Source organism: Cyprinodon tularosa, unplaced genomic scaffold (genome assembly GCF_016077235.1).
Source record: "Cyprinodon tularosa strain WSP-4 unplaced genomic scaffold, ASM1607723v1 ctg37, whole genome shotgun sequence".
NCBI classification, from domain to species: Eukaryota; Metazoa; Chordata; class Actinopteri; order Cyprinodontiformes; family Cyprinodontidae; genus Cyprinodon; species Cyprinodon tularosa.
Window position 1 is genome coordinate 3,292,228 of NW_024039085.1, and position 22,701 is coordinate 3,314,928.

The following is a 22,701-nucleotide window of genomic DNA, read 5'->3' on the forward strand; positions in this document are numbered from 1 at the left end:
TAAAAGGGATGGAATTTGACACTTGGTTAGCCTAAGCCTTGGATGAAGTTTACATCAACTCGATCACTCCCGTTTTCCTTTAACCAGAGATGCCTAACGAAGACGTACTCATTGTAATGTGCTATATGAAGTGGGTTCAGGCGGGTGAAAATAATAGTATGTGAAGTTAATTAACTTTGCATTTTGTCCCCCTTCTCTCAGTACTCATTACCTTTAAATGGAGCCACACACTGGCAGATGTAATTACCGGGCAGGTCAACGCAAGTTGCTCCATTCTTGCAAGGAGATGAAGCACACTCATCAATGTCAAGCTCACATTTTGTACCTTTGATAGAAGTAACACAAACTGATGAATACATTGTAATGAGGTCTGAATTGCACAAAAATATCAGAAAATTAATCTGTTTGTGTCACAAACACAAACACAAGAGAATACAACTAAACAACAGACTTGCATTCATCACTTTTTCATCTTATATCCTTCAACTAAATATCTTGAGTAATCTATGTGAAGTTTTCAGATGAAAATAGTCAGCAGGTAATCTTTGATTTGCCCATGCAAATGTATGTAGTTGTGTTAATGATATACTGAATATTTTTTTCCCTATATAAATGACTTGGGGTGTTTCAGAAATCTTTAAAAAGCCATTATGTTGTTTGACTTTGGAGAATTAAATTGTTGCTTTTATCAATTAATCTTAAAGCATAATAGTATTAAAACTAATCTGATAACTTATTGCCCGCGTCCCTTTTAAAACGTATTCTAGTTTTTCCTTGTTTGTATAATAATTCATTTTTTTCTTTTATTTTAAAGCCAGTTAACTGCAAAAAAAAAAAACAGTCTATATAGATTGGACTTGCTGCAATGACCTAGTCCATTTAAATTTGTATCAATGTGTACAATATGGGAAAGGGAATTTTTAAAAAAATCTTTCTTATGATATTTCATTTATTAGAATAAGTGGAAAAACACCAAATGCAGAAAAAATAAATAAATACAAGCATACTGTAACATTTGAAGTGCTGTGGGGGCTTACAATCTAACTGATGGAGTCTACTGTAGTGTGGATTTTATTATGTGAGGTGCATGCCTACCAACAGCATTTGTGTAGGTGGCAGTTAAGTTATACATATGAAATTCTTAATTCTCTTGTTGGGAAAGCAAGATTGAGAATGAATTAATGTTAATACAATCCACTAACCTGTAAAGCCGGACCTACAGACACACTCATAGCCTTCAACAAGGTCAACACATGTGGCATTGTGGAGACAAGGAGAGGAAACGCACTCATCTATATTGACTTCACAGTAGTTCCCTGTAACAAAGAAAACATGGAATATAGTATATCTTAAAATACAAAATAAAACCTTGACTGCTGTTCTTGTGACAGTTTGGTTTACAATGACAATATATGCATCAAAAAAAGATGTAAAAACTATATATATATATATATATATATATATATATATATATATATATATATATATATATATATATATATATATATATATATATATATATATATATATGTATGTATACACACACAAAATGGAAAGTACAACAGCACTATGGCCTCATTATAGAATGTAAATTCCTTCCTTTGTTTTGGGTAAAGGCAAAAAGCAGCTGAGCAGAAAACACACTAAGCCACAAGATGTTTCCTTTTTCTTTTTGCACTATCACAGTCTCACACATTTACAGCCTGTGTGAGCGCTAGAGGAGGCTGTTACAAAGTGTGAAATGCCAACATGATAATGGGTCTTTGAATTACGCCAACAATTCATGTAATTACAGAGCACTGCTTGTGCTGCTCTTGTAACACTACAAGGGACGGAGCTTGCTTTATAACTCTGCTACCTTCCCTGAAGATGTATCTTGATGGTTTGCATGTGGCAAGTGTTTACTTAGTGTTTTTCTGTTTTTAATTGTTTATCTTTTTCTCAGTATGTATTTTCTGTGAAGAATTAAGAATTACGTGCAGAAATTAGTTCCAACCATTTGCGTTTCTAAGCGTTTTTAATCTCAGAAAAAAAAAACAGTTTAAAGAGAGAAAAACAACACTAACTCTGTTTTCAAATAATTACTTTTTTTAAATGTGTAAATTGCAGCATTTATTTTTACACATTGGGTAACACTAAGTGCTGACTAAAAGAAACAACTGGTTGCGGTGCCTTTTCAACAACAATTGACATGACGTCATCTGTCGCTCAAACCAGGAGGCCTCTCAGAAACAGACCAATCAGCATTCTAAATTGTCCTGAAGTTAAATATCCCTTACCCACATGAGCTACAACTTCTTTCTCTTTGACAACATTGCAGGAAATTTGCATTGCAAAGATAGAGCACACTAGGTCCACTAGGCTAAAATTGGTCTGATAAGCTAATTTCTTTGGAATATAAAACTCCTTTATGTGAAATCTGGGTTCCATCTTCCAGGATTTTTGGCAACAGCTCAGTACGCTGAAATTTGGCTAATACACAGAATTCTAATGAGTGTACCAGTTGCAGAATGTTTTTTTGTTTTTGTTTTTTTTTATGCACCTGCCTTTTTTCACAGACATGTGAGAAATTTTTTTGAGGACCTTGAGTCAGTGATATTTAAATATGAATCATCAACGGTCCTGAAACCTTCACACTCTGTCTACAACACTCTTCCTAAGTGTGCCTGTGATCAGGGAATCACATGCCAGCAGCCAGAATGGAAAACCTTTGAGAATAGGGGTGGAGTGTCCAGGTTTGCATGGATTTCCAAATGGCTATAATCTATCAACCCAAACTGGCATGATGCTCAGAGTTATCTTGTTTTTTGTTGTAGCCAATAGTGACACAGCATCACTGCTGGGCCAATGTGGGTAGAGTTGGATAAGCACGTCCCACTGGGTCAATGTAATGGTTTGCATATTAAGGGAAGATATCGAATTAGCCTCCTAATATGGAGAAAAATATGAAATAAATAGGAGTTCCCTTAATTAGAACAGAGGGTAAATAAGCCCAAGCCTATGAAATCCCCCCTCTTTTTTTCTTACATTTAAATTAGTCTATATTGTTATTATTATCATTAACCACATAAAAAAAAAGTTAGAAGTTCCCATTTCTCTGTTTCAGTTATTAAAGCATTTGAAAAAAAGGAAAAAACAAGTAGGTTGCCAAATTCCAGCCCTCGATGTCCGGTTGTGTCATGTTTTTGTACCTATTACATCCATTCTGACATACCTAACTGTTAGTTTATTCTAGTTGCTATATCACTTTTTAAACACCAAGTTGTTTTTTTTTAAAGCTACTCAAATGCAAGTCTTTAAGAGGTTGTCACAAAACTCAGGAATAGAGCTGTGACTTTTCTTTAACCTGAAATGCTTATATAATCCGAGTCATTCACTCCACCTTATGGATCAGTTAACAGCTTAGCAAAAAGTATGTGACAAAGGGAGGAATTGAACAACCTCTGATCCATCAGATTCAAGTTTAGCGAAGTTGTTAAATTTAAAATAAACTTTTTAAACCATTAAAATATTTGGTCAGTTGAAAAATGCCTTAATATACATATTAAAATAACCTGAATCTAAGAGGTCACCAACCTGAGAATCCAGCAGGGCAATGGCAGCTAAATGAATTGAGCTCATCTATGCAGGTGCCTCCATTATCACAAGGCTGACTGAGACATTCATTCACTTCAATTTCACATTGACTTCCTAAAAATGTTAAAAGGGAGAATACAAACAATAGCAAAATGTTCATTACTTCTCGAAAAGGAGAGACAAAGGCTGTATCACCTTACAAAGCACAGCTTCAAGTGCTTACCAATGAATCCAGGTGCACAGAAACAATCATAGCCATTTAGAGAGTCTCTACAAATGCTGAGAGGTCCACAGGGATCCTGCTCACATTCATCAATGTTTATTTCACAAAATTTGCCTGTTAAACCTGTAAAAAATCAAAAAAGAAAACCACAAAAAAGAAAACTACTGTTAAGCTTTCCATATGTCTTCTACCTGTTCTATTATATTAACTGACTGACTGACCAATCACTCTCTTCAAATGTTATCATCCTATTAAACGGCTGTTATTAATGGTTATTAGACCCATAGAATGGCTTAACCAAAGAATGGCTTCACCTCTCTACTGACTGAGAACCTTCCTCAGCACCTCTACTGTTATCACCGAATTAATCCTAATCCTAAACTTAAGGTAATTCCCTTTTTACCTGCAGAATTAACTAATCTATTTATGTGTAATCTAAACTTAATTTTAGCAGCTCTTTATCTAGCCTATCGTTTAATAAAAGTTGATTGGTTTTTCGTTCATATAGAACAACTGCTCCCCAAAAAAATACCAAATCCTGTCAACTGAGTTGTTTTTAAACAACCCATTAAATCTGTGTGACTGAAAGATCCGAAGTAAAGTTTTAAACTCAGTTTTGTTTTGTTTTTAGGAAAGTAGGCTTTAGATAAAGTACATTAAAAGGTTTTAGACATGGTGGAAACAGCCATTATCAACCATATGCTGCATATTATAAGCCATAAGAAACCGTTATGCTTTACCATATGGGGACCAGGATTATGGAAGAACAGTGTGTAAACAGATTAAAGTCCCCACACAAACATAAAAACAAGTCCACACACACATATACATCTATATACAAACACATCTATATATACACACACACCTATATACAGTATCTATACGGTATACATATATATACACATGTCAAATAAGCACAAAAAACTAAAACTATTATATTTAAAAATCATTATATTATACTTTTATAAAACATATTTCAAGGCACAGACATCTTGAGCAGTATCAGTGCTTCAAAATCAACTTCCATCCTGATGAGCACAGTCCTGACTTACACCATGCATACAGGCTGTTGCGGGTTGTTGCTTAAGGCCAAAGAGATTAAACTCCTACTGAGAAGAAAGCTAAACAAGTGAAAGCATCAGCTGTACGTGATTCAGTTGAAGGAATGCATAAGAGAAAAGCCTCAGCTAAAGGGTGAACCCACCTGGCAAACAATCGCACCTGAAACCTTTTGACAGATGCACACATGCTGAACTGTGCTGACAAAGACCATCAACACAGTGGTTTATAGGTGTCTCACAGTGTGTCCCAGTGTAGCCATGGTGGCACACACATCTATAAGTACTTCCGAGCCCTTCACAGAGAATTGTTCCTTCAGGGTCACATGGATTCGATACACACTGGCTCAAAGATGAGGAGCAGTCTTTACCATGGTAGCCTGAAAAAGGTAAGATCAAAGAAGAAGAGTGATGTACTGTAAGCAGTTTCTTTATGTCTGCCTACGTGTGATCGAATTCACATATTTTAATGTCCTATGATGCCCCAGTTGCAAGTGTTTGTTTTGTTCTTTTTCTTTGTTTTACTTTTCTTCTTTTCTTATGGACACCGATTTGTGTAATCAATGCAGCTTGAAGTTAGGGCTGCAAAAAAAAAAAAAAAAACCAGAAGAAACATCATTAATTCTACAGGAGAATGTGGGAGCAGACTAACACACTGGTTGTGGTGTCATATCAGCCGTGATTCTGTCTGGGGGTTAATGTGTTTGTCATTGATTTTTGCAGCAATAAATAGCGATATTTTTTCAGAGTTCACGGTGGAGACTGCATTAAGCAGGAAAAGCAGCAGGTAAAAACAACTGTCTAACACCATGAGCTCAGTGCAAAGTTCAAGCTCAACAAACTAAACTACAGACAGAACCCCGATATAAAGTCTAATTCTAATTTAAATTAATGCATATACACTTAATTCATAAAAAATAAAATAAAATTAATTCCTTACCTAAGGGGCAAATGCACTCTACTTCCCCGGTATAATTATGGAAACAAGTCCCTCCATTCTTGCAGAGGTGTGGGTCAGTTGTAAATGCCGACAGATATATTGAGCAATTCTTACCTAAAAATATAAGAATAATATTCATAAGACACAAAAAAACACAAGAAAAAAACAACTTTATTTTCTGTTTCAGTAAATGCTTGTCAATATTTTTACATTATGTAAAAGCTTAGCTCAATTTCACCAAACAGACCCAAATCTTTAGAATGAAAATATAGCTAAGACCCCATCTGACAAGGATAAAGAAAGGTAAAAAGAACATATGCCACAACTCATTTCTCAAACTAAAGCTAAAGAACATATGAGTGTCAATTAAATGTGTAAATAACATGAAAAGTAAGGAGATTTGTGCATGCCTTAGCAATAATTCTTACCGTATACAACCAAAATGTCTGTTTAATTTCTCTGAAATGGAGAGACATTTCTAAACAACTTGCATTTACCAATTCAGCATCAATTAAAATTAATCTGTAAGAAAAGCAATATAACAAAAAGTGAACCTTTTATTTTAAATTGGTCTATCAGGCTGTGAAGAGGCAAACAGCAACACTCAGAGATGCACCTATGAATGTTGATTCTGTTCTACATATGACAGCAATGCTTTATATATGTGCACTGATGGATAGATAAAAATAAACTGTACCCGCTGTGAAAAATTGGTGACAGAAGCATAATGATATGGGCGTTTTTTAAAAGTGATTTGGATTATTATTTGGAGGGATGAAAATAAAACCAGTTCCAAATACATGTCAGTTTTGACATGAACCCTTGACGTGTCTGATGCAAGCAGGTGTTAGTAGGTTTTCATTTTTCACACTGTTCCCATTCCACCTTACAGCTTTCTTGTATCTGGATTGGATGGGATCAATTCAGAAATTCATGTTGGATACAGTAATGGCATGCTTAGTATCACAAAAACTGATATTTTATCAGGCTTGATTATGCTGCTTTGAAACTACTGTTGCATAATCTAAGGGTATGTGTGGTTTGGTATCACATTAGGGTGACACTGTGGTGATGGCTACTGTAAATTACATATAGTTGATGTGTGTAAGTAACATTATTTATGTTCATAACCCTGATAAAAAATATGTAGTCAAAAACTCTACGGAATGATTATAATGAATGCCACCCTGATGTCAACGTTTGAAATATGTGACCAAGGAACATGTGATGGCATAATAAAATTTACAACCGGCACTGTTACTGTTCTGTATACAGTGTATATTTAAGCACAACAAAAGAGGGTCATTATAGAGAATTAATTTCACCTCATTTTTACTTCAATTTTCTGATTTTTGGTTTCTGCAGGGAATAAAACTGTTTTACTGCTATCCTCAATCAAACGCACTCATTTGGGAAATAGTGAGTGAGCTCTTGGATGTGACAAAGAGACAGGTTGATGGTTATCAGCACTCAATAGCCATCAATCTCTGCTCTGTTTTAAGGACTGCCAGGAGAAATGATAAAGATAACTTACCACCAAAGCCTGAAGGACAGATACACTCATAGTCCGCAACCAAGTCAATACACGTGGAATTATTGGCACAGTATCCGTGGACACATTCATCATGGTTGATTTCACAGTTGAAACCTCCAAAGCCTGAGAAAAAGAAAAATCCCACCAGAGTTGGTGCGTGAATGTCAGTAAACACAAGACTTGAAAAGATACTAATTGGTATCAAAAGTGAAGAAATCTGACATGACTTGTCAATGCAAGTTTATCACAAGTTTGCAAATACATGCTGCAGGTTGGAAAGGAAGGAGGAAATGTTTTTTTCCCCACATGTGCCTTATTATTATTTTTTTATTGTGATAAATTTTTGTGTGTTTTTTTGCGATGAAAGGTTAAAGCAATGATGGAACAGCTAGGGCCGGAATTTCACTCATTTTTTTCCCATTCTGTCTCCTATAAACATATTCCACTGCATGGTCACGCTACAAAATGACTATCATTAGCACTGTCACACACCGGTGTTACAGGAGAGCCATGACTAATGTTCAGCTATCAGCACCATCGGTGCAGGTCAAATTCTCATCATTTCTCAAACTGACCATGGAACCAATTTCCATCTCTCTCCAAGTCATAAAATTTAACAATTATTTTGACTTCATTAAAAATTCATAACAGACCTCACCTGCAATCAAAGTTTAGCCACATATAGGTTTCAGCAGTGAAGTGTCAAAATTACACAAAAACTAGCTGGGATTTATTTCACAGCAATTTAATGATGCAATTTACAATTTTTTAAGTGATCTGAGAAATATTATTGAATTGCTATGGACATTGTGGATATTTCTTAGTATTTTAATTTTAACTTTGTGAGGGTCATGCGAAATTATTGCTTAAAATAACTACTCAATTTACTGTTTAGAAATGAGAAACAAAGTTTTTTTTAAGATGCGTGGAAAAAAATCCTTATCCATGAGGTACATATAAGACATTTACAAAATTGGTAACTCCATTTGGAATTATTAGTCTATAAAATTGAATTATTTTTGTTCTCTCTCCATTTAGAGAAAAAAAAAAAAACGCTGTTATTCTTAATCTAATTCCATTTCCTCTCATTTACTGCTCAAAATAATAAGGGCTGTTGATTTGTGTAACTTTTAAAAGAAAAATATGTTTTTGCTTCAAAATAAACGAAAATGGGATTTACAGATGTATGTATAGTAAAAAAAACAACAGGGATTCTTTCTTCAAAAATTAAAGGTGTGATTTGGGAAAAAATACATTTGCTTCCATTTACTACTTGTTTGTTTTATGTCATGTACAACTGCTATAAATAGATTTTACTCAGGGATTTGTCATCTAACTTCAATTAAATGTTTTTACTGTATTTTCAGAACATTTGTAGGCTAACATGCTCTTTTTATGACCTTTTTTGTCACTTGTGATTTCAATTCTTTTAAATTGTTAGATCACATATCCAGATAAGCTTTTTCTTTTTTAAAGGTAGTGTCATGTTTTCCACAAGAATCCTGTGATGTACAGTGAAATTTATGACCGATTCCATTCCTGACTTCTAGATATTTACTTAGACTTCTAGATATTTACTTGGTTGAAGGACTCTGTTCCAATAACATTGAATTAAGGTTCTGATCTCAAATAATGTAGTCAGATTCCTTAAATAACATTATTTGTTAATATTATCAGTGTTTTTTCTGCTGGAGATCCATGTTTGGCCTTCTTAATTTTCCTGCATGACAATTTCTTCCTTTGTGGCAAACATCCTTATTCATGATGACGTTTTTTTTTAAGACTTCCACTTTCTATAGAGTTGTCCTTAAACCATGTTCTGTTGTCTAAGAGTATTCTTAGCCATTCAAAATCATATTAAAGTGAAGTTTTGAACCATGTCTGTATACTTTTTTTGAATTTTCTAATTGCATCTTCACAAGTCTCATTTTATTTACAGAACTTCAACTTTATTTTATAGCTAAAATTGGTATTGGTTTACCTTATACCCATACAGATTATGAAAACAATGCACAGGCTGCTATAGTCTCTTTTTATTTGTTGAGAAATCACTGGAACTTACCTTGTGAGCAAAGACATCGATACTGGTCAAGGCCATCTACGCAAATGCCGCCATTCTGACACGGTTTAGATTCACATTCATTAAGGTTAACTTCACAAAATGACCCTCCAAACCCTGCAGCACATATAAGAGAAAGTAGAAAACCTTTACTTCAGCCCTGTTCACCTGGATTCATTCCTCAGCCAATTAGGATCAGCATGACTTTGTTTTCACAAAGAAAAGATGGCTTTCGGTGTTTGTATCGATTCAAAGAGCTTGTTGAGAAAAGGCAGACTCAGCTCACTGGATCATTTAATCATGTTTAATAAGAGCCCATCATTGGCCTTCTGATTTAATACATTAAAGAGTCCAAATGCCTTTTTGAATTCAAAGTCAATCTATACACAGACATAACTCTATCAAGTTCTTAACATGCTTCAAGACACACACGTAGTCAAACAGACAAACAGACTGCTCACACATACTGTATACACAAGAAAAAAGAAACATTGAGTTTAAGTCATTTTGTTGCAAGGAGAAAATAAACTGCATGTAGGCTGACCTTAAACTAACCCATACAGAAATATTTGCATGTACAGTGGGTACAACATGAATGTTTCATTCAGTCAGCCGAGGTAAAACGGAACATAACCTGCTGAAAAGATGCTTTTTCCAATTAGATATATGATGGAAAAATACATAAAAGGCAAGACCACAGCATCTGCTTGGCTGCAGAATAAGCAGTTTCCTGCAAAAATAACTGTGACACAATACAAAAACTGAAGCCAAATAAAAACAACTGCTGCATAGCAAAAACCTGCATGATGGTAAAACAAAACAAAACAAAATATAACTGTCTAAATGCCAGGAAGAGATTTTGATGCAAGGATGAATGGAGCTCAAGTATTTTACTGCAAATAATCTAAAATGCAAAACAGCACTTTTAAAACAATGCACAAAAAAAACAATATTTCAGTTTAAATAGCATTTGGTTTCAAAAAGGAGTAAAAGTGCAGGGAGTGAAACTCTTTTAATCCTCAAGTTGTTGTAGATCAAAATTAGTTTTCACAACTGAGATTGGTTATGCCTGCAGCTGGAAGACTTCATAGCACACAAGTCAAGGCACTCTTCTAGTAAACTGAAGATACGGCCACCCAAATCTTATATTTCCAAATAAAACTTAATACATACAACATCATCATAACTTTTCTGGAGTCACAAAATGTCCAACGTTACACCAATGGTTTTCTTTTTTCACTCAAATGTGCACATTTCAGTGTGCAGGTGCCCATCAGTGATTGGCTGCTTGTGACCTTCTTGTAGAATGGCTAGATGAAGAGGAGCAGTGAATAAGGGCCATGAAGCCATTCTTTGCAATAACTACAAACAAATTATTTGTATCTTAATGATTAATTTTTGAAGTGAATGTCATTTAATTTAGAATTTAATGTCCAAGTTAGTTCATTATTTAGACACTGCGTGGGAAAAAATAAAATTGCTTCACATTACATACACAATACTATTTCAGTTTAGGCTATAGGCAAAAATAAGGCACTATTTTAACCAATACAGATGTAAAAAGCATTTGGTCCATCTGTTATTATTTCCCCTGCAGTCAATAATTTTTTATTCACCTTTGGCTGAAAATATGTCCTACTTTGCACATTTAGGGAGTTATATTTTAAATCTTCTTTTTAGCTAAATGGTCAGACAGAATAAAAACAATCTGAAAATATTCAAATCATGCTAAAGAGTCTCAATCAAATAAAGAACTTTTAGCCCTTTGCTGTATAGTTCTAATCTTCAGTGTTTAGGGTTTTTATCTTGCTGGAGGGGAAACTTCTGCTTAATGTAAAGTGTTTCAAAGCATTTTTTGAAGGTTTTCTTCCAGGATTTTAGGTGCATACATTTGACCTCCCCTGTTCCATTGTGAAAAGTGCCCCTTAGCATGATGCTGCCATCACCCTATTTCATGTGGGTATAGTAGTCTGGATTAAGATTTTGATCATGCAAAAAAAGAACAAGGCTCATACTGTTTCTTCTCCTTATCAATTAAGCACTACTAAGAAGTATAAATACATTCTTACAGCACTGTGGAAACAAAAGTGATTTGAACAACAGATGTACTTTACTGTAGGAAGACAAGTTGATAATCTAGATGTCAAGATTGCTGACATAAGACATCTAAACAAGACAGCAACTCAAAGTTTACCCTTGAGAAGTGATCTGGGGAGTTCAGCGTGATGGAGGTTGCACTGATTTACATAAGAAATCACTCACAATCCTTCATTCTGACATATGCCAAGCATAAATGCAACGGGAGTAATGATGTTACAGTTATTGATTGCATTACATGAACTTATATGCAATAGCCATCCGTTTCAAAAGAGAGGCAAGATTGCTCCAGACTGAATTATACTCTGTGTGGCAGGGAAAAATGTTTTCAGTTCCAGGAGGCTGACAGCATCCAGAAATGAGCTGCATGATTCCTGGTGCATGTGTACACATTTCAACATGAAGGGCTCTATTTACCATGAAGCCTAGACCCTAAAAAGAGCTTCAGTCAAGTCTAACCCTGTACTCCTGAGTAATTTATGTTATCAACTGATGAGACTCATCCTCAAAGAGAGAAATCCAAACCTATCAGACTGTGGGACGTAAATGTTACTGCTTATATAAGGATTAACATTTTTTTAATGTTCAATGATAAAAAGACTAAATCATATAATCAATGTGCAAAGAAGGTTAAACTTTGCCAAATAAATACTACTTAAAACTACCATGTGTTCTTCAGTTCAACTTATCTTTTCAGTCCAGTCATCTTTACCAAGACATCTGAGATCAGATATACACACCCTTAACTAACAACGCTACACACATACCCTCTTACTACTTTGCCCCTGTTAAAGGTCTCACTCACCTTTTTCACATGTGCAAGAGACATTCTGCCCATCCTTGCTCTCAATGCACATCACTGTGTGTTTGCTGCACAGTCCAAATGAGCAAAGGTCAATATCCAGAGAGCAATCTCGTCCCTTAAACCCTTGAAGCAACAGTAACAAAAATGCAGATTAAGACATGCAAATCAAGCCTTGGAAAAATAATGAATATTAAAACAAATAAGCCAGCAGCTCATTTTCTTAATTATACAGCTTTATCTGTTCAAAGCAGATTAATAGTATTGAAACCTTTCTTTGGTAATCGACCTGCTATGCTGTGTGCTTATTGAGTAATATAACTAACAGCGGCTTACTATAAAGGACTGATCTATATCAAATGTATCTAACAAAAGCTGAATGTCACTGACTAAATCCTGACATCAATATCTAGAGTTATAAATAAAGCACATAGAAACAGAATGACAGATTATTCTTCGAACTAAAACACACCAATTCAGTTAATTTCATGTTTTCCTGTGTTTATTTAAATCTAATTACAGTACAAAATTGTTGCTAAGCATGAATAGCATGTAGGAATGTCATAAGCACGTATTTGAAACATTCTATTCAAGTAAGACTAAGTAAATTTTAATTTTATGTACATTTATTATTGACTCCATTCATTTAATGGTATACCTTGACAATTTAATTCCACTTTAAAGCACTGATACTGCATAGAGGTACACATTCTACCCCCTTTTTTCAAAGGGTGGAAACCATCCTATTTGGGACCATAGTTGGCTTGGACACCCTGCTTGCAAAAGGCAAGATAAAGTCTTTTTTTTTTTAGATTGTTAAATCTCAAAAACTTTTTCCAACAAATACTTGTGACACAGGTGAATATGTGAAGAAGCATAAATTCTAGAGTAAATACACTTTCTGAATTAATTTACAAAAATGTTATTTTTTCCATTCATTACCTCAAGGTAACAGTTTGCGGCTAGGTCAGTTTAGTTTGACCAGAGAACTGCATACAAATGTAATTGAGTAGGAATACATTATTGTCTACATAGTATATAATTTTGCTGAAATATCCAATTATTACCCATGGGAAATGAATGCAAAATGTTTATATGGGTGTAGGAAACAGGGCTAAACAGTTAGGGTGCACAAATGCAGAGGGTGCACAAATGCAGATTAAAGGAGGGATATGAACTCCTCCAGCTTCATGCTTCCATTTTTTCTTTAAAAATGTATGGCCTCTCTGGTCCTAATCTGTGGATAAATAACAGGTAAAATAAGTAAAGTAAAATAATTTTTTTGCCAAGTTGGAGAACTTACAACATTGTTGATTTCCCATAATGGCACAACTACCTTGTAAAAACAGTAAAGTTGTGTCCTCCATGAGTGTTTAATTTTTTCTTTCTGAAGAATGCAGATGTAATCCAGAAGAACTTATACAAGAACTAGCAGAAATTGTTATTTTAATTGAAATAAATTTCTAATATAATGTATTGATTGCTTGTTTTTTTTCTTAATTCATTTTGTACAATACAAAAAATCTTGCCGGCTCTAGTTCAGGTACAGGTAGATTTTGTCTCTGCTTTTAACAGATGACATGACTCAGACGGGTCCCTCTAATCAAGAACTAAAGCATGCATTGGGGTTGTCTGCTGCCAAGTGAAGACATGTGGGTGAAGTACAACATTATTGTATGGAATATTGGGGTTTGCCCTCTCCTGGTAGAGGAGGAAGTTCCGGCCTTTAGAGTACAAGCTAAGTTTTCGTTAGTTGTATTCATATTTGAAGGGAGAATGTAGTGGAATATAAACAGATATATTGTTGCAGCATCTGCTGCTCTTGGTCCATTGTGTTGAAGAGGGCAGAGCTGGAAGGTAAAGCTCTTGATTTACTGTTTTTTCTGCTTTCTTATCCTCATCTATGGTCATGAAATGTGGGTCATGACCAAAAAAAAAGAGATCACACATACAAACTGCTGAAATGAGTTTCCCCTGCAGTGTGGCCAGGGTCTTCTTTAAAAATGGTAAAATACTTATTGCACTTTTTCAAGAAAGACTTGACCAAAGTGCTTTATAGCAAATGGATAGAAAGACAACGTCAAGAGCTTTGGAACGGTCCTGTGACTTCAGCATCTGCACCTTTACATTTATAGGAATCTACTGAGATAGCCTGAGCATTTTCTTCTGCATGACTCTTAAATCCCTCCCAAGGTAGATGTTCTAGGCATGTATCACCAACAGGAGTAGCATACAATCTTGGCATTTTACTACCCTTATAACATGGAGGTGCCCTTAGGTAACAGACCCTAATTTTGTGGACGGGACTGTTGGGGGCGCATGTTATAATCAATATAGTAATATAGTAATGCCATAGAGGCCATATACACTCAAGTCTGCTTATAATCGAAATCATGTTATGGTTTTGTGTTTGTTTTATTTAGCAAAATCCTGTTGTACAATGAATGCATTTGAGAACCACACAATATATGTAAATCTATAAGAAAACAGTTGCCACTAGTGTAAATAGGAAGGAACATTTACGTAAGAAAGTGCATATTTGAAATGATGGCTTCACCAACTGACAAATAAATAATGTTTTCTTTTATCAAGCCTTGCACATACATTTAGAAACAGTGGGTGTATTGGATAATACATGTTTTTAACTTTAAGTAAGCTTGGCATTTATTACATTGTAATCCAACTCCAGAGCAGCTTTCTTTATATCGTCACATCAATCTGAATGTTTGATGACCTTCCAGTTACCCTTTTTCCATTAGATTATGTGTTGCCTTGACTATTTAATGGACAGCTATTGCCTCCAACAGGGTGTTTCAGAAGTGTTTAATAACCAATTGTGCATGCAATTCACTTGGAGGTTAATGTTGCATGAAGGAATGTCACTTTTACAGAGTCACCATCTCCAAATGGGACACCCTACTCTATCAGATAGCTGCTTGTGGTTTTACCAAAGAAATAACAATGTCACTTCTCTTGAATTTTTCAACTAATTGTAATTTGTACTATATAGAGTATAACGTTGTATTTATCGGTTTAAAAGCCGGACATCATTTAGAAAGCTTGATTGATTTTAACCAAAAATAATCTGTTTTATCAGACTATGACATTATATCATGCCAGTATATGCTCATTTGATGAGTATTTTATTTCTTACCTGGAAATCATTACCCAAAATAACTCACATTTACAGGACATGTTATTAGCTGCACTTGTTCAGTTGCCTTTTAACACCATTAACAAACCAGACAAACACACGGACAGCAAATTTTTGCTTTTAGGCATCTAGATGAGCTATGGAGTGAGATTCATAGCAGCAGCTGAGATAAACAGCAGCAGAAATGGAATTTCACTGACTTAACTTGGAGTAGTTGTTTTTGCCACATAGGCTTAGAATCTGTTGATCCTTTCACAAGTTTAAAGATTGCTCAAAACAGAAGAGATCTAGTGAGCTGCAGTTTTGAGGACAGCATTTTTGACAGTACATTAAACCATAGTACTGATTTGCTAAAGTTGAGGTACACAAGGTGTCACTCTTGTTGCCTAAGAAAAGGAAACAGTGGCTGAAATTAATTGCATTTCACCAAAAACATGACACTGGAGATTCAGGAAATGCTGCCTATTTGGATGAATCTTTGTTTTAGCTGCAAAATGAAGACAGTAGGAATGAAAGCATGAATCTAGTCGGCCTTCTGTCAGAAAGTCACAGTTCAGAAAGAATTATTATACGGTTAGGCTTTAAGCACAAGGTTTCTGATTCAAAAACTTCAATGTTATCTTAACTTTATTATATCCATATTATAATTCTTTGGCAGCACTCTTAAATTCATGCTTCATAGCTTGTTAATGTCTGCTGTCAACTTTAACACTTTAATATCTCTGAGAATTATTTCTATATGTTTTGCCTTGTTTAGCAAATTGGTTTAATTTCTTATTTCATTCTTGTATTTTTCTAATTTCCTCCTGTCTTCATCTTATGTAATACACTCTATGTAATCTGCACATTGTACCACATTGTGTATTAAAAGACGAGTATAAACAAAAACTGAGAAGTTAACAAAAAAATCCTGATATTAAAGTAAAGTACGTATGCAAGCAAGTACTAAAGTAATTGCTTGCATATTTTTTTACTTGTTCACCAGCTTGTTAAAGCAAGCATCATGTATAATGCTGTGAAATGTAGCTATATATTTAGTTTTCAAAACAGACAGTCATCCTTCAGACATGAAAAGACTCTTTCCATTTGTCCACAATTGTTGCCAGAGTGAGACTCTTAACAAAAACGACAAAATCACAAGAAAATACAAAATAGCAAAAAACTTAAAAACCTGTTATTTTCCCTGATCTGAGAGTGTATGTGTGTGTTTTGTGAGGAGAAGCGTGTCAATCTGGCAGAGCATTTATCTAATTGTACTTCTGAAATGGACAAAGGAGATCAAAAACACCTGTTTATAAATCTGTCACTGAAATTAAAACAGTAATGGGAGCTTTACTCACACATTGGTGTTCTGTTTCTGCCAAAATCTAATTTGAGTAAAAGGCAGAAAATACTAAAAGCAGATTATTAACTGAGATCCTGGGATGCATTTTATGTGTTGTAGGAACAACAATAAACTAGCCATGTAAAAGGACCAGACTTTAAAGAATTATTCTATACCTATGATCCGAACTGAAAAATATGTATAGAAGTTATACATTTATAAAATGCAATATGCTTAACATCAGGAAATGTATTCAAGTTGTTCTACTTCCTATACTAAATAGAATATGAACATTTGGATAGTTTGAATGCATCCATTTACAACTTTTTGGGATATTACATATGTAGCCGAAAATGTGCTGCTGTTGCAGCATGACATTTTAAAGGTGCATAGTCTCTTTGCATGACTTTTCAAATGTATATGCCACTATCTCTGGTTGCATACAAAGGTTCTCCTGTAAAGTTATCACCTCCTGTTGGTGTATTATTTGTTATTTTTTCTTCTTTTATTTTTTTTATTAATTTGTTTGTAAATAAAGCCCTTCTGTTAATATTTACAATGTTCAACAAATTAAAAACAGTTCTTTTTAGCAGGACGTATGACTTTTAACATTTTGATTTTATTCATAAGTGTTTTAAAGCGATGTTTAGTTTAAAATTTTGATTTTACCCTTCTATGATGATTTTACCTGCAGCACTTTGAGATTTTTCTTAAATGTAAAGTGCATTACAAATACAATGTGTTATTATTATTATTATTATTATTATTACTTGTCTGCTAATATCTGCTCATTATGTCTGGTGCTCCAATTCTATTTAGGCTCAAAAAAAGCTATGTCAACGTTATCAGGACAAACCCTTCATATAAATTACCATATTTTATCATGATAAAAATGGTTGTTGGCCAAAAATAAACTATCATAGCCATCCTGTATAAAATCAGTGTTCTAGGGAAACGCTAAACACAGACATTGATCCTAAAATTTTTTTCTAAAACAACTTTTTTTTCTTTCTGCTATTCATAATAGAGATTTATTGCTTCTATTTTGTTCACACTGAGCTCTCCTAAAAGCCTCCATGCAAACTGAAAAGACGATACTAAGCAATGCTGTTTCTTTGCTATATTTGGAAGTGCATTCTTCACAAAATGCAAAATACCATCAACAAAAACAAACAAGTTGTAATAGGAATAAACTTTTCATGTGTTCCCAAGGTACAGAAGATAATTAATGGCAGAATATTTTTGTAAACATCCTCAATAATGTACAAGTGCATGCTACTTACCAAGAGGACAATGACAAATGTAGTCATTTATCAGATCCACACACGAGCCTCCATTTAGACAGGGCTGCGACCAACAATCATTTACATTCTGAGAGCATGTCCTTCCTGCAGAGCATAGCCAGAAAAATTAATAAGCTCTAGTTAATGATAAAGGAAATACAACTGAGAGATATTTGGAGAAATATCTTCCCCATGCTGCTGCTATTGAATGTAGTTTTTCTTTGCTTTGGAGCTTCAGTAACTCCAAAGCAAAGAATAACATTGCTTTGGAGTTACTGAAAAAAGCATATTCAGAAAGCATATTAATAATTTCCCCTAGTTTCATGGACAAAACAACATAAACATCTGATCAACTCTGATTGTTTAGAATCAAAATGTCATTAAATTATTAATCATTATAAAAGCATATGTCAATGTATGGATACATGGTGGAAGTTTGTTTTAGCATCTCCCAGGAAACAGTTTGTTATGGAACAGACTAAGGAATTAACCAACAAAATCTAAAGCCATCCAGCTTTGGCCTGTGGCAATGTTTTAAACCTCTTGGCTTTCTGTGTGCCACAGGGCACTATTTGTCTTTAGGCAATGCTAACTGAAGCAAAGGCAGGAGTTTTGCCACTATGACCCTATAAGCTGGATGGAAATACTTAAATAGAAATAACGTGGGGTGTAGCAATAGCCACCTTGATTGGGACTTCTTAAAAAAATAACCAAACGGCCTTAAAATAAATAAAAAGTGAAACAATAAAAAAATGTAACATGAAAACAGTCCAACAGCCATGCGCAAATATAAACACAATTTTGTTATTCTATCAATATTAAGACAAACCTTTGAGTTGTGTTTATTTCAGTCACTGTGTTTTTGCCTAAGTTTGAAACTATATGCCTATTTCCATTATATTCCTAAACCTAACCTCAGCCTAAGGTAAATTCACAATAAACCTCTAAATGATCCCCAAAGATAAAACATGGGTCCCAACTACACTAGCGCAACCCTTTGGTCCTGTTGGTCCTCGGAAATTTAGTAAATATACCAAAAACGGTCCAAAATAGGTAACATAAACAAGTACACACACTCTGGAAATGTGGTAAAATATTTGGAACCCCAAACATTTTTGTAAATAAATAGGGCTATTGTCTTGTCTTTAATATGTATTTATTTTTGTGTTGATCCACGGACATTAAAAGTAATCAGGATTTTAATTGAGATGTAAGAAATCTCTGAAGCAATAAAGAACAGCAACACAGAGTGAAGTCTTAGGGCCTGATCTGCAAATGGTTTGTGTTTCTTAAAACAGGTGCAAAGGTGTTTGTATGCACAAACAAAACCCCCCCATGCAAAGCCATTTTCCGAATAAAATAACTACAACCGCAGTTTTAGGTATAAACATACACAAAAAAAGTAATTTTTTTCATGAATAATGTATTGGCACAACACCTGAGTATGGAGAGAGAAATGTAAACATTTGGACTGTGGACAACAGTGGTGTAATATTAATGAATAACAAATATTACTGTATACTAATTATGGTTATGTTTCATTTTCTCTTAACTTTTTTAATAGTGCTGTGAGAGTACTCTATAAATATTATTTAGTGTTATCTTTTTTAAATATATAAATATCATTATTTCCTCCCCCTTCATGGCTATAAACCTTATGTTTCTTTTAATGCCACTCTCAAACTGTCTGTAGAAAAATGCAATCTGACCCTTTTAATGGGTGGAACCAAATGGGTTTGCACGTCTCAACATTTCTGCAGCAATCAGGGAACATTGCCCACTCTATGTACATACTAAAAAAAGTACTTGCACATGCAATTTTGCACCTGTTATAGGGAATCTTTTAAAATCAGGTCCTTGGAGTAATCAGAACCTTAAAATAACTAATTTGTCTCTATTTGCATTGCAATCAGCCATTGTGAGAGCTCTTTTTGTTTCACCTGAACAAATGTAAACTTGCAAAGTTTACATTTTCCGGACTTTAACTGCAACGGTAAGCTGCCACAAGATAAGACCAATTCCAATTGAATATCTCCCCATCAGCTCTACTGTTCACTCAACCACAATGCCTTTGTGATGTAAATTTGGTCAACTGTGCCCACCCACAGGTGTTTGCTAAGGGTTCTTGTGGACATATGTGTTCTGCCCTGATTTTACTTGTAAACTTTGGCTTGTTGCCTCAGAGTGTGGCATCAAACACACAGCACATATAAATAGCGACAGGTCACATCATGATGCGAAGAAGGGAAAACAAAAACAGAGCTTGTTTTAGAGAAATATGTGAAGAGAGACCTGCTGTTTTCTCAGTGTGGACTTATCTTAGGGACAGCAAGAATACAAAAATCTCATTGATGCTCTGGCAAGAAATCGATTAATTTTTTCTTTTTTTCTTCTTCTTCTTCCACTTAATCTACTCTGGGAAGATACTGTTTAAACCTCTGCATTATTGCCCCACAAGACATTGGAGTAAAAACTGTGTATATCTGAATGGAACATGGCGTTTGCTTGTCAACAAGGACATGGGGGTTCGCATAAAACAACTAAAAGCATTACAATTTCAGTGTGGTTAAACATCAGAATGGCAACTTGTGGGTGGGACCTCAAGACTCTCCAGCAGTGTTTCCCATTGAAGACCTCTGATGTTGAGATATTTTTAAATCCTTCAAAACTTTACAGGTTGTGGCCTAGTTGCAAACAGGGGCTGTTAATTTTTTTAAACAAAAACAAAATATCTTTATTGAATAAACTGAGTTGAAATGTTAGATTTTTTTTTGTCTACCATATACTAGTGCAATAAAAGATGAATACATGTTGAGGCAACAAATGCTAATTAACACAGAAACTTTTGTAAATGTTGTTCACAAAAAATATTAGGTAACACACATGACACACAGCTCTTTAGATTTTTCATTTAAAACACACACACAAATTGCCTACTTGGATTAACTCAAAATAAGTCAAGATACAAAGGAACTTCAGATAAATGAGGGGATTTCCTGTACAGAGTAAGCCTTATTATTGTGATGTAGTCACAAGTCATGAAGTATTTTGAATGTTTTAAAATGGTGAATGTTTCCAAATGCTAAAAATTGTTTCAAAACTCGGTTTCTAAGAAGAAAGGTTACACGTTAAAGCCCAACACTTTAGCTAAAGCTTTATCAAAGCTGCAAAATGGGCTCGCATTTATATCAGATGGTCTCATACCCTCAAACCCCAGGGGACAGTGGCACCGATAATCACTGATTAGGTCCACACAGGTGGCGCCGTTTGAGCATGGGAAGCTGTTGCACTCATTTTCTTCCACATCACATAGCAGACCCTCATACCCCAGCATGCAGCGGCAGGTGAAGTTAAACTGCTGGTCCAGGCAAACGCCGTGTTCAGAGCAAGGACTGTTGAAACAGTAATCAATGTCCTGCTCACAGTAGACCCCTGTGTATCCATCGGGACAAAGGCAGCTGGCAACAGATTAAAGAGAATTTCTTAATAGCGAAGAGAGTCAGAAGATTTCTTTTACCCCTAAAGGGGATGCAGTAAATGTCACAGCCTTTAAAATCATTGACATTCTTGTGCAAGAATGGCCTGAGGACAATCAAGACTTAAAAACTTACCTGTAACTATCAATCTCGTCCACACAAGTAGCTCCATTTTGACACCAGTGCTGGATACAGTCGTTGACATTTATTTGGCAGTTCTGACCAGACCAACCTTGTGCACAGATACACATATAGCTACTGGCAGTATTCAGCACGCATTGACCTCCACTGGCACATGGCTGTTGATAAAAGATGAATGAATCAAGCATGTGTTGTGTTATATGTGAGATGCAGATTTACTTTTTTATTTTTTTTTTACATTAATGTAACATATTCAGTTGAACTGATTCTGGTCAGATTTAAATCTTTTTTATTTTTTTCAAAAGAAAAAAAGATAATTTCTTGCCCCTGGATCAGGGAAAATGAGCTTCATTCAAGCCAGCGACACACTCATGAATACTGATTTCTGCTTTATATAGGACTTCACTCTGTATTCCATCTAGACCATGTCTTACAAGACAAGATCAATGGTCATTGAGAGATAAAACTCCAGAGAAATCCTTGTAACAAAGCAGGCACAAGGCAAGGAGCTGCATTTCTGAACAAGGGGTACAAAAGGGCAAAGTAAGATGTGCCTTATGGGACACAGTTCAATACAGACATCATGGGGTTCCTGTATAATGCCCAATGCAAGCAACAGAAGGACCATCTCCATCTGTCATACGGAGCATCTGTTTAGATTTAAATATATTTTAAAAAAAAGTTTAGCTTAGTCATTTAGAAAAAAATGCATAAAAAATAGAGGCACTGTCAATAGTCTCTGGCATTCATTCACATCAAGTAATTAAAGCAGATCCACAAATCTCCCCCATTATGCAGATGAAATGCAAATATCCAGAAGACTTTACTTGTCAAGCTTTGTCTTCTTTTAAACTTGCCTAAAAATAAACATCATTCAACCCATATTTTAATTTAACAAGGTTTTACTCTTAAAAGGATAACTGAATACGAAAATGTTGCATGGGGCCCATTGTGTCTACATCTTCTGCCACTCGCTTATTAACTGCTTGGGACATGAATTTGCTCCATCATGAAGACCCTGTATCTAATAGACG

At 34.8% G+C, this 22,701-nt stretch overlaps 1 protein-coding gene across 1 annotated transcript in view; it reads right to left on the reverse strand.

Annotated features, from left to right (window-relative positions):
* eys (eyes shut homolog) overlaps positions 1-22,701 on the reverse strand; it is a 248,419-nt gene that overhangs the window by 166,754 nt on the left and 58,964 nt on the right. Inside the window, exons 10-21 of the mRNA XM_038296242.1 lie at positions 21,662-21,825; positions 21,255-21,508; positions 18,051-18,155; positions 12,293-12,415; positions 9,394-9,507; positions 7,332-7,454; positions 5,798-5,911; positions 5,004-5,237; positions 3,800-3,922; positions 3,577-3,690; positions 1,203-1,316; positions 212-325 (exon numbers count right to left, since the gene is read on the reverse strand). Of these exons, the coding sequence (XP_038152170.1) occupies positions 212-325; positions 1,203-1,316; positions 3,577-3,690; positions 3,800-3,922; positions 5,004-5,237; positions 5,798-5,911; positions 7,332-7,454; positions 9,394-9,507; positions 12,293-12,415; positions 18,051-18,155; positions 21,255-21,508; positions 21,662-21,825 (1,696 nt within the window). The remainder of the gene's footprint in view (positions 1-211; positions 326-1,202; positions 1,317-3,576; positions 3,691-3,799; positions 3,923-5,003; positions 5,238-5,797; positions 5,912-7,331; positions 7,455-9,393; positions 9,508-12,292; positions 12,416-18,050; positions 18,156-21,254; positions 21,509-21,661; positions 21,826-22,701) is intronic.